Source organism: Thunnus thynnus, chromosome 7 (genome assembly GCF_963924715.1).
Source record: "Thunnus thynnus chromosome 7, fThuThy2.1, whole genome shotgun sequence".
NCBI classification, from domain to species: Eukaryota; Metazoa; Chordata; class Actinopteri; order Scombriformes; family Scombridae; genus Thunnus; species Thunnus thynnus.
Genome location: NC_089523.1, coordinates 33,762,466 through 33,775,382, shown reverse-complemented (window position 1 = coordinate 33,775,382; position 12,917 = coordinate 33,762,466). Strand labels below are relative to the sequence as shown.

At 41.2% G+C, this 12,917-nt stretch overlaps 1 protein-coding gene across 1 annotated transcript; it reads left to right on the top strand.

Moving 5' to 3' along the window:
* Nucleotides 1–325: 325 nt before the first annotated feature.
* On the top strand, nucleotides 326–12,755 carry LOC137186582 (nucleotidyltransferase MB21D2). The gene is made up of 2 exons (XM_067595623.1): nucleotides 326–837; nucleotides 6,332–12,755. Exons 1-2 carry the CDS (start codon nucleotides 405–407, stop codon nucleotides 7,594–7,596), a joined length of 1,698 nt encoding a protein of 565 aa, XP_067451724.1. The 5' UTR covers nucleotides 326–404; the 3' UTR covers nucleotides 7,597–12,755.
* Nucleotides 12,756–12,917: the final 162 nt, after the last annotated feature.

Sequence of the window (12,917 nt, the reverse complement as noted above, 5' to 3'; positions counted from 1 at the left end):
ACCACAGAGGACTTTTGAAAAGGCTGTTAGTGAAAGTGTTTTTTTAGAGGTCAAAAAGAAGCAGAGATGATTACTGAGTGACAGTACTAGAGAAACAAATATGTAAAGTAAAAATCACACTTTTTTTAGTTAATTTATGATTTGCTGCATACTTAAGAAATAAAATCAGACTCTCTGTGCCGCATTAAATTGCAGAGCATCGTTGTTTTCCATCACATTGAATCGAATCGTATTGCATTGAATCATATTGTGTTGAATCGTATCGTCTTTAATGTATCGGATCGTTGTCAATATATCGAGATACATATCGCATCTACATCAATGATGGTGATGAACATCTCTAGCAGACAAGAGAGTTGAGTCTTATTTTAAATCCAGTAGAAGGCGGTAATGCAACATTTTGGATGCAAACAGCCTTTAAAAACCAACGAAGAAGAAGAAGACGCGCTTTTATTTTGAAGGCAAAGGGCAGCGGAAGTGCAGCAGGTGTTTCCGGTGGTTGTGTTTGGTCTGGCTCGGCTCGGCTCGGCTCGGCTCAGATCAGCCCAGCAGCAGCAGCAGCAGTAACCCTGATGGCGGCCCCTGCTCTCTCCGGTCGGGCCGGCTCGGCGGGCAGCCTCGGGAACAGCCCCACCGCGGCCGCCGGTAGGCTGCCGCACGGCGGCGGCGGCGGAGGCGGCGGAGGTAACGGGCCCGAGCTCGACTTCAGGTCGGCGGCCCGCATGGAGGACCTGAACCGGCTCATCCAGGAGTTCAGCAAGCACGACCAGCGGGAGTACGACGACCAGCGGGCTCTGGAGATCCACACGGCCAAGGACTTCATCTTCTCTATGCTGGGTGAGAGCACGCACACACCGGGCTGCGGGGGCGCACCGTGCACGGTGTTTTTCTCCGTTAGAGGAGGGACGCCACCCTGCAGACTCCACCTGCTCAGATACACACACACACACACACACACACACACACACACACACATCAATTCACTTCACTTCACCTCAGTTTAATGGGCTTTATTGCCATCAAAGTTTAAAGAACAATGTTGCTAAAGCATCAACAATAACAATAATATGAACATTAACACAACATTAAGGTTGATACATATTAATATACACAGTATGTCCTATTAGTGTGTGTGTGTGTATGTGTGTGTGTGTGTGTGTGTGTGTGCGGTTCAGGTATTCCTCACGTTTTGGGGACTCGCCTCCTTTATGGGGACAAAAAAGTCCCCTTAATGTAAATCACTGATTTCAGGGTGAAGACTTGGTTTAAATTTAAGGTTAGTTCATGGTTATGTTAATGTTAGTTTAGGGCTATGTTAAGGTTAAGATAAGTCTCTAGTAATGTCCTCTGAAACATGACTGTGTGTGTGTGTGTGTGTGTGTGTGTGTGTGTGTGTGTGTGTGTGTGTGTGTGTGGCATGTTGATACACATTGGGCAGCAGGAAATGCTCTTCTTCGTCTTCTTCTTGTAGGAGTATTTTTAATTTTGAGAGGTCATTAAACTCTTTGAAATCTGAAATTAGAGTTGAGCTTGTTAAAGTAAATATTCCTTATTTCACTGAATGTTTTACATTATTTATCTGATCTGACACGGCAGGTGTGTTCAGTCTCAGGTGTGTTCAGTCTCAGGTGTGTTCAGTCTCAGGTGCGTTCAGTCTCAGGTGTGTTTTTAAAGGCTACTTTTACAGAATAGAACAGTTATGATGAATAATGAATCATCGTTATTTCTCCTCCCGTGTTGAAGATGTGGAGGCTGATTTACCTGTAAATACTGCAGGTGAGGCTCCACCTGTCGACAGCATCACACAGGTGCAGTTCATGATGAGTTCAAGGTCCCCTGGTTAAACAGATGTTTCCTGTGAGAGCAGCAGAGTATTTCCATGTGATGCTACTTTCTACATTTCAGAGGGAAATATTGTACTTTCTACTCCACTACATTTATTTGACAGCTTTAGTTACTTTTCAGATGAAGATTTGACACAATGGATAATATAACAAGCTTTTAAAATACAACACATTGTTAAAGATGAAACCAGTGGTTTCCAACCTTTTTGTCTTTTGACGTCTTACAAAAAGCAGTGTGTAGTCGGGGTCACATTTCACATGTCTATGAGTTGTTAACAGCTCCACCAAATAGTGATTTTTCCCTCTAAACTTCTCACATGCTTTCATTTCAATAAATGTTCAAATGATCCAATATTTCAGCAAAAAATCAAAGATTAGAGAAAAAGTGAAATGTCACAGTAACCTTGATAAAGTTAAATCTTCTCTTCTGTCCGTCCAATCAGCTGCTGCATGTTATGTTTGTAACATCTCGTCTGTCTCTGTTTCTGGATATTTATCACTGTCATCAGTCTCATTATAGTCAGACAGATGTTATTTATTATAATGTGATTGGTGTGTATTTGTAACTCATGATTATCTTCACATTTGAGAAGCTGGAAACAGAATTTTTGGCAATTTTGCTTAAAATAATGAATCGATTATCAAAAGTATTTGTTACTTTTCTGCGTTGGACGTGATTGGCTGCAGACTTTTATACGTCCAGCATCTCTCCGGCTGTTTTTCGGCAGGTATACAGTCAATTTTTATAGAACTGCAACTAATAATTATTTTCGTTATGGATTATTCTCGAATCGATGAATCGTTTTGTCTACAAAATGAGAGAAAATAGTGAAAAGTCACTGTTACATTTTCCCAGAGTCAAAGGTGACGTTTTTAAATGTCTTATTTTATCTGATCAACAGTTCAAAACCCAAATATTTTCACTTTACTGTCATATATATAATAAAGAAAAGCCTTAAATAGTCACATTTTTGATGTTATTTTTACTTAAAAATGACTAAAATGATTTTCAATGATCAAAATAGTTGCAGATTAATTTTCTTATGATCAACTAATTGATGAATTGACTGACTTGCAGCTGAACAAACACACCTCTGATTATATTGAACGTGATTGTCGGCGTGGTTTGAAAAGCTCGTCTCAACACTTCCTGCAGAGTTCATGATGTTTTGAGAGAAGTGTGTCCTGACAGAGTGAGGTCAGCTCCGCCGCCTTAATAAAACTTTATTAAAAGCACTGATTGATCTGTCATCGTCACTGAAACGGTCTGAGAGGAAACATGGAGGACGAACTGAAGGAATGTGAGGTTTGATGAGTGAAAACAGAGTTTCATTATGATGCTGGAGCTCCTCCAAGATCTGGATTAAAATAGTAGCACACACACACACACTGTGAAAAAGCCTCTGACTGAACCGTTCTGTCACATTAAGTCATTAAATGTTCATTTTGTTGGCAGTTGTGCAGAGAAACATGGCTCCTCGTGTTTCAAAGCAAATCAGATTTTGCTGGAAGTCCACCCTCACTGTGTGGACAGATCTGTCTCATCCTGTCAGCTCACCACACAAAAATAACAGAAAACAGTCCACGAAACGTCCAGACAGGGAACAACAAAGTTTACTGATATTTTCACAGCTTGTGTTGATCCTCTTCATCAGTCATGTTGCAAATATTTCTGCGGAAAACTGATTAAATCCGTCAAAGAACGTCTCGAAAGCTAAAAATGATTTCTGTCAGGCTGCCTCATAAATGATCTGATGGTTTGAACGCTTAAAGGAAGCGTTCACAGTTTTTCAAGTGTCTTTAAACCAACAGTCAGGAGCCCAAATGAACATTAAACCTGTTTTTCTTGCTGTAATCATTCCTCCTGTTCATACTGACCATTAGAAGATCCCTTCATAATGACCTTACAATGGAAGTGATGGGGGACAAAAACCACAGTCCTCCTTCTGTGCAAAGTTTATCTGAAGCTAATATGAAGCTTCAGTGTCCAAATGAGTCAAATCAAGTAGATATCTTTCAACGTTACAGTCTTTTTAGTGCCAAAGTCCCTCTTTTTGTTACTATACTTCCACCTGCAGCTCAACAGGGAAACACTGTCCGATGTGTCAGATATCCACTTGATATGACTAACTCAGACTGCTGAAGCTGAATAGAAGCTTCACACAGACTTTTAAATGACTGTGTGGACACACTGTGGATTTTGGCCTCCATCACTTCCATTGAAAGCACATTTGAAGGATCTTTTAATATCCAGTATGAACAGGAAGAATGATTACAGCGAAGAAAACCTCTTTCACTGTTCATATGGACACCTGACTTCTGTTTATAGACACACTCTAAAAGCCGAACATGTCATTTTAAGATGATAAATAATTAAATTTATAAAACAACAACAACAAAAACCAGATAAAGACAGAAAATCTACTACAGATAAGGACAGAAAGAGCTACACAGCAGCAGGCAGAGTTTCTGTCAGTTCAGTTGATGTTTGAGGTCACAGCGTCTGATTGATCTCTTGATTGATCGGTGATCTGACTGTTGGACGATTGGTTGGACTTTTGGCAGGTCAGAAATTTTGTCTGCTGTTTTGAGCAGTTCTGAGATCAGATTTCCAACATGGCTGCTGTCGCTCAATACGGTGTCAACAGCACAACATACAGGCAGACGTAACATATTACACAATAATAATAATAATAATCACAATATTCCCAGAGAGTGAAGAACTCGAATTAGAGTTTAAGAGGCAGAATTGCAACAGGAAAAAAGCTGCTCTTGATGTGTTATAATCTGCAGTGAGCCTGTTTTTAATAATATTATTTAAGTATATTTGATGTGCCGTGGTTAAACTGAGATGCTGCTGAACGAGGACGAGCGAACACCCGAATTAATGAATGAAAAGGCCTGAACAGGAGTCTGTTCATGATCATCCAGTACAAACTGTTTCTGACAAACTGTTTCTGACAAACAGAGAAACAAACGGTGTTTGTCCACCTCACTACAGCACAGGAATGCTGTCATCAGCCAGGAAGTGTTTGTGTCTTTTCACTTCACTCTTAAGCTCAGTAGAGCAGAAAACCAGAGCAGACCGATCCAGTCCGACTGTTCAACACAATGATCTGTCAGAGAGTCCGAACATTAACAAAACTGACCCAAACTCGACTCGCATAAATTAGGTTTTGTTAAAAAGAGATCCGATGTGAAGGGGACCTGAGGACAGTCTGACCTTTTCCATGGTGGACCAGAGAATAATCAGTCCTGATCCAGACTCTGTTGGATCTGAACAGGCCTTAAAAGAGAGAAAACACTTAAAACAGTATCGTGATCCACCAAATAACGAGCAGCAGTAAATCCTACCTCTGCAACGTGTCAGACATGAGTCAAACCAACTTTTTTTTTCAGGATATAAACTTTAGTGTTCACTATTTTATTACTTTAGATTTTTGTTCCTAACAGGCAATGCACACCGGCTGCATCGCATAGGTTCAAGTAATTTGGTTTCTATACCACAAACCGGTCGAGCGAAAGGTGTCCGTATCACAGAGTATCAAAAACTGTTGGCATCAAATGTCTGGTCATAATCCTTTTGACTTATTCATTGATCAGATAGTTCATAAACTGTATTTTATTCAGTTCTTGTAAGGCTGATTGTGTTTAGACAACTTTGTCTCCTTTTGTTCAATTTTAAAAAGGATTATCTAGAAAAGCATGTTTATATTCCTCAAAGTAGGGTATTGAAAAAAGTTTCGTTTTGGTATCGGTATCAAAAGTCAGGTAATGTAACGGCACTCAGAGCAAAAATTTGGAAACGGTACCTGGCCTGACACACCAGACGTGTCAACAGACAGAAGTAGTCATGTTACAGTTGCCAGGATGCATCAGTGCCGGGAACGAATGTCATAAAATTCCTGCTTTTCTGCAAAGTTGACTCTGGGAATAAGGGTAGTGTCCTAAATTGACAAGGCCCCAATATTTTGCCCAGGATCCTCAGTACCTGTCCCCTCTCAAGGGCCCGGTCAGAAGTTGGCACGGCAAAACTCTTCTACACATTTTCTCGAAAATAGCTCCATCAAGACCGTTTGTTATTGGTCAAAGTTGGACTGCAAAAGGTTTACTTAACCACTTATTGGGGCGATTCCATTGAAACAAATTGACTTTGCTGTGAAATTGTTGTGTTACAAAGGGAAACTCGTTGAGGATGAGCTCTCTTTTGCACCAGTGCTGTGTTCAAAGGGTTATACAAAATAACAATAGGTGTATAGTCAGGTGTAAGACTTTCCTGGAAGACATTCATGGTGTTGCAATCGCTTTTGGGCGCAGTCCTTCGAATTCCGACATTCAGACCCTGTTCGAGGACATGCTCTTCATTTTCATTATCAAGATATACTTACATGATAAATCACAACCTTGCCTGCTCACTTGTCTCTGTGTTTGTGTATAATATGTGCTAGTTCTTCACATAGTCATGTCTGTCCTCCTCTGTCTCTCAGGAATGGTCCAGAAGTTGGACCAGAAGCTCCCGGTGGCCAATGAGTACCTCCTCCTGTCAGGAGGCGTTAGGGAAGGTGTGGTGGATATGGACCTGGATGAGCTGAGTGTCTATGCCCGCGGTACAGACTACGACATGGACTTCACCCTTCTGGTCCCAGCGCTCAAACTCCATGACCGCAACCAGCCGGTGACCCTGGACATGAGGCACTCTGCTCTGGGCCACTCCTGGCTCAGTCTTCGTCTCTTTGATGAAGGGACCATCAACAAGTGGAAGGACTGCTGCACCATCGTCGACCACATCAACGGGACCACCAACTACTTCTTCTCGCCGACGCTGGTCGCCGACTGGTTCTACCAGTCCATCTCCCTGGTGCTGCTGGAGGTGCAGAAGAAGCCGCAGAGAGGGATGCCGAAGGTGGAGAAGGTGGAGAGGAACGGGACAATCATCTCTGTCATCCTGGGAGTCGGGAGCAGCCGGATGCTGTACGACATTGTCCCTGTGGTGTCGTTTAAAGGCTGGCCGGCTGTGGCTCAGAGCTGGCTGATGGAGAACCACTTCTGGGATGGTAAGATCACTGAAGAGGAGGTGATCAGCGGCTTTTACCTCGTCCCTGCATGCTCCTACAAAGGCCGCAAGGAGAACGAGTGGCGCCTGTCATTCGCCCGCAGCGAGGTGCAGCTGAAGAAATGCATCTCTTCCAGCCTGATGCAGGCCTACCAGGCCTGTAAAGCCATCATCATCAAGCTACTGTCCCGCCCCAAAGCCATCAGCCCATACCACCTGCGCAGCATCATGCTGTGGGCCTGCGACCGCCTCCCCGCCAACTACCTGTCGCAGGACGACTACTCCGCCCACTTCCTGCTGGGTCTGATTGACGACTTGCAGCACTGCCTCGTCAACAAGATGTGTCCCAATTACTTCATCCCTCAGTGCAACATGCTTGAGCACCTGTCGGACGAGACGGCCATGCTGCACGCCCGCAAACTGTCCTCTGTGCGCTCCGATCCAGCCGAGCACCTCCGCACTACCATTGAGCACGCCAAGGCCGCCAACAGGCTGACCGTGGAACTGCAGTGGCGAGGCAGCGCCAACAACCTGCCATCACCGCAGTCCGACGCCGGCGGAGAGAACCAGCCGGACGACCGGCTGGCCAAGAAGCTGCAGCAGCTGGTGACGGAGAATCCTGGGAAATCCATCTCTGTCTTCATCAACCCGGACGACGTCACGCGGCCGCACTTCCGCATCGATGACAAGTTCTTCTGAAACTGACAAACCCAGACCTCTTCCTCCTCCTCCTCCTCTTCTTCCTCTCCTTTTTCTCTGCCTTCCTTCTCTTGCGCCTGGTGCCCCGCCTCCTCTGAAACTTTTTTATTTTTTACATTTTTTATGTTTCTCTGCCACAGAGTGAAGTGAGGTGATCGTGTAGTTGTCTGCCACGATTTTTTTATTTTTTGTTATTATTTTTCTACTTCCCTTCCCCTCTTCCCTCCTCTTTCACTGTGTGCCCTGTGTTTTTTTACCTGCTGAATGCCTTTTCAATAGACAGCTGAATAGCAGCAGGTTGTTTTTAAAACTGAAGGATGAGGCGAAAATCCACCTTAAAATGGAATTCAGCTTCCTACATTATTGGTAGTTTAATGTAATTATCAGGGATCCTGGAAATGAGACGAAAGCAACAACTCCTGAAAACATCAAGAGAAGCTTGTTCAAAGAGAGTCGTGCACAATCGTGCTAGTCGTGCTGATCAGATTTCGATGATGAGTGTTTTGGATAAATGTCAATCAGGAAACATGAAGGTAACAATTTCCACTCATTGTCCTACATCAGCTCTTCATTTGAGGAGTGATATAATCACTGGCTGCTCTGAAGAGAATAAAAACACATTTACATTACACCTTTTATTAATCACAGATGTTAAATTGTCGTCTATACAAATTGTACAATACAAAGATATTTTAGCATGAATTATTAAACATTTAAGCAAAGTTGTTTTGACATTTTGAGAACAGAAATTGTTCCAAAAAATGTGATTTTTCCAGCTGATTTCCGCCACATAATAAAATAATTATTAGATACTATCTCACAGTTATGAAAAAGTTTACAAGATACAAAAATCCACTACATATGTTGTTGTTTTCATTCATAGCTGTTTGTTTCTTAATTATGAATTAATATTTCATATTTATTGTGAGAAAGTCTCTCATACTTACTGAGATACTTTGAAGTTTCTCAAAACTATGAGAAAGAATTTATGACAAAATAATAAAAAATCATTTTTCAGAAATGAATTATGTGAAAATAATTTGAAATGGAAATCACATTTAAAAAATAATGACTTAGACACATCAGAATCAGTGGATTCGGTCATATGAAATAATATAATTATGAGAAACAAACACTTAAAAATGAAAAATTGGTATTTTTTTAATATTGTGAGATACTTAATCACAGTTATGAGATACTGTCTCATTCTTATGACGTGGTACATCATCTTTATGAGAATATTAAAAGAGATAGTCATAATTATGAGAAATTATTTTTAAAAATGATTAAAATTGAAAAACACTTTTTTTTCATTTGGCAGAAATGAGCTTCCATATGCAGCAGTTTATTTTAGTTAGTTTTTATTTTTTGTGTTTTAAAATTTAAACCTATAAAACATTTTCTCTTTGTAACGACTCGATTATCATCAACAGCAAACGCTCTGATTCACATTTTCACTGCAGGCCTGAACAGCAACAAGATTGTTGAACAAGACTTTTCTCTATTAGATTGTATACAGATTCAGGAGTTGGGGATGCCAAATGGCACGTACACAAGTCTCAAACCCAGGAGTAAAGATAACGGAGTTCTGTTTGAAGGTGGATTGTCCCTCTGAGGAATGTCTTGAGTCCCGCTGTGGGATGATGGTACTAATGTCTTAGAAACTAACTGTAAATAGAAGAAGAAATTGTGTGTAGACAGGAAGATAAATAGAGACTGATGATGTGTGGACTACTTTTCGTCTAATTTTGCACAGAATGTAAAAAAAAAAAAAACACCACTTTTCCTCTTGATTGTGGACGTCGTGTTCGTCCTGATTGAAAATGATGTATCATATCAGTAGACAGGTGACACTTTACTGCAGAACGGTGGTAAAGCACTGCTGACATTGGTATGTTAACCAGTGGAAAAGCAGCAAGTACACAGTAATACTGCAGAAATACTTCACCGGCAGCCTGTTATACTCCTTCCTTGAGAGCTGCTAAAAAAACCGTCTTTACGTCGGTGTGAACAGAAGCTGTAACATTCCCAGGTGGAGCACAGAGAGAGTTAGTGAAACACAGAAGCTTTCAGAGGATTCGTGTGAGGATTGGAGGATGCCGTTTGTTGTAAAGTGAAGCTTGAAGAATAAGCTGGTTGTCGTGTGCCACTCGAAGAAGCTGAGAAATGTTCAACTTAAGTGTGAGACGACAACCGACCAGCTGGTTTTGATTCCCAGCTGAAACAAAAGCTCCGTTATTTTCTGCTTCACTCAACTAAATGAAGAAAAAACAGAACATCAACAGATTTCCAGTTCTATCCGTTAAACTTTAACAAGCTAGCGAGACTTGAAGAAGAAAAACAATGTGTAGAAACACGTCGCTTTGAAACTAAAGTCCTCGTGCGTCTGCTTAGTGGCAACGAGAGAAAATCATCCGGAGCTCAATGCAAACGGACGTCATCTGTCTGAGTTAATGATCAGGATCCAGATGGCTGAACTCATCTGCCAAACTAGTTCCTGTCGTTGGGAAATTATCCTCAATAAATACTCAAACAGCCCTTTTTAAACGGTGGAAGCATCACGACCAGCGCACAGCGGCGGGCTGCACAGACACCTGCTGTTTTCATTCAAGACTCGCAACTTTATTGTCAACACATCCGTATACAAGGACACAGTAGGGATGCAACGTTTAACGTAGTGCAAACAAACAACACAAGGTGCCAAGAAGAGGAAGCGTTCATATATGAAACTACCACATGTGCATCCTGCACAGGTACAAACTACCAGACAGACGACAACGGCGAAGTTTGTATGTCAGGAAAACTGCAAACTGTTCATCAAGCCCAAAGACGCAGCGATACGATGCGGAGTGATGACAGAGTTCAGCTTTATGTAACGTCCTCTGACGTGCAGGAGAAACAAGCGGTAGCAGCAGAACAGCGATAAGAAAATAACTGAGCTGAGTTTATAAATGACACGTTCAACAACACCTGGAAGCTACAGATTTGCGTGAGGAGAGACTTCCTGCTCCTTCAGGGTCGTCAGGAGACGTTTCTGTCAGCATCACTGTGTACTTCATCTCCTCTCCACAGTTTAACACTCGGCTGGTTAATCCGCCGCATTACGACCGTCGTCGAGTAAAGTGTCACATGATATTCCTTTTAGACATGATATCACTGGCATCACTCTCACCTTCTTCCATTTTCTTTGTTTCGATTGCACATTTCAATAAGCTTCACTGTATCTGAATGACCTCATGTGTTTTTTGTTTTTTTTAACCTGACTGATGTTTTTTTTTCTGTTCAGCTGCTTTATTTGTGTTTTTATTTGTGTTGACGGTTCGACTCCGCTTCAACACGAACCAGCTCAGGATGTGAACGTTATCCTGTCTTGTTAGATGACTCCCAGTTTGAACTGGTCTAAGCATTAGACATGATGTCGTCCCCTCCGTAAAGCACCTTTACTGCCGTGTGGATAGTCGGTGAGACGCTGCAGCTGACAGAAAGAACGTCAGTATGGCTTTAAAGGCTTTATTCAAGATGGAAGAATCACATCATCATCGCTGAGCAAAGGATGTTTGGATCCAAACCAACAATGAACTGATCTACTAACAAATATTGTGTGTGTATCCAAAGTCTGATATATCTCATTCCTCTGGAGCCGTTTCTAAACCAATTAACGTGACCAAACTCTTCATGATGAAGGAACATGTCACCCAGTGCAGCGATGTGACTCACTGACGTGTTTTTAATAAGATATATCAGCTTTGATACAGTTTATTGTTGGTTTGGATCCAAACATGAAGAAAAATATAGAAAATCAGCAGCCTGCTCCTTTAAGGCAAAGTTATTCTGCTCTTAATAGAGAAGAAGAGATCGTTTTGTTTTTATTTACAGTTAATGTCACACTGAATATCCATGTCAGGCAGTAGTTTTAGTCCCACAACGAGGCTTAAAGCTTTGGTGCTTATATTCAAATAATAAACATCTAAACTTCAGTTTGTAGCTCAGGTAGAGTCAGTTCGGTACGGAAGTAAAGTAAATAACGTTCTTGTTCTTTTCCATGTTGGTATAAAAGATAGTTCTTTCCAAGTCTTATCTAAAGTTCAGCTGACGTTAATGTGAGGCTTCATTCAGCTCATATATTTCAAAGTTAGTCTTTTTAGTACCAAAGGGCTGATATTGATTCTTCTGTTGATTTTTTTTTTTTCTTTCTTGATTGTTTTGTCTATAAAATGTCGTAAAAAACTGAATAATGCCCATAATAACTTGGTAGAGCTCATGGCGACATCTGTTCAACAGTCAAACATCTGCTGATTTTCAGTTTACTGTCATTTATGACATAAAATCATCAAATCCTCACATTTGTGAAGCTGCAACCAGAGAATATTTGGCATTTTTGCTTAATAAATTACTAAAATGATTAATCAATTATCAGAATATTTGACGATTAATTCCCTGTCGATCGACTAATTGATTAATTTACTAATTGTTGCGGCTCTAAATTCCTGCTTTGGAATTTTTTTTACTTCCGAGCTGGTTTTGTTGAACGCGAGTCCTTTCCAGTTGTTTTGTTTTTTGTGTTGTTAACAGTCCCAAACATTTCCAGAAATAATGCCAAAAAAACCTGCAGAAATCTGACCGGCAATGTGATCTCCATATCCTCATCCTCAAGTGCAATTAGTGAAAATACACACAAGTACACATATGTACACACACACACACATACACACATACATATATGTCATGTAGCATTGAGACTAAAAGACACTAAAACTCCGGATTTAATTAAACGGACCACAGGACACTGAACCCACAAACCAACACTAACACACACACACACACACACTCCGAGGTTTTTCACACCATCCAAGTGCCACACACACACTCCTGCTCGGTGGAAATGTAATCAATCGTGTTGTTCTTCTGAGCTTCATGACCTTTGACCTTACTTCTCTCTCTGTCTGTCTGTTTGTTTGTTCAGAACCTTTGAACTGTGAGTTTTTATTTTCTCTGTATCTTGCTGCTCTGCTTTATCAAACTTCTGATGATGGATTTCTTTATGCAATGTTGACTTCAATGGGTTAACCCTTCAGATGGCAGCTCCTCCCCCGTCTGTAAAGGTTCTCCACTTTACTTCACTGTACAGTAGAGTCATGATAAAAGTCTTTTAACCAGAAGGTCTCAGTCTGTTCTTGTCAGTCTGTTAAGTTTAAGATCATTCCTCATCTTGAGTCGAGCTGTGTTTGTGGCCAAATACGATGATTTCTAACCTCTTTTTTTTTTATTCAACTGAACTGCATCCAGTTATTTACATTATACAATGAGTCTATGAGACCAGA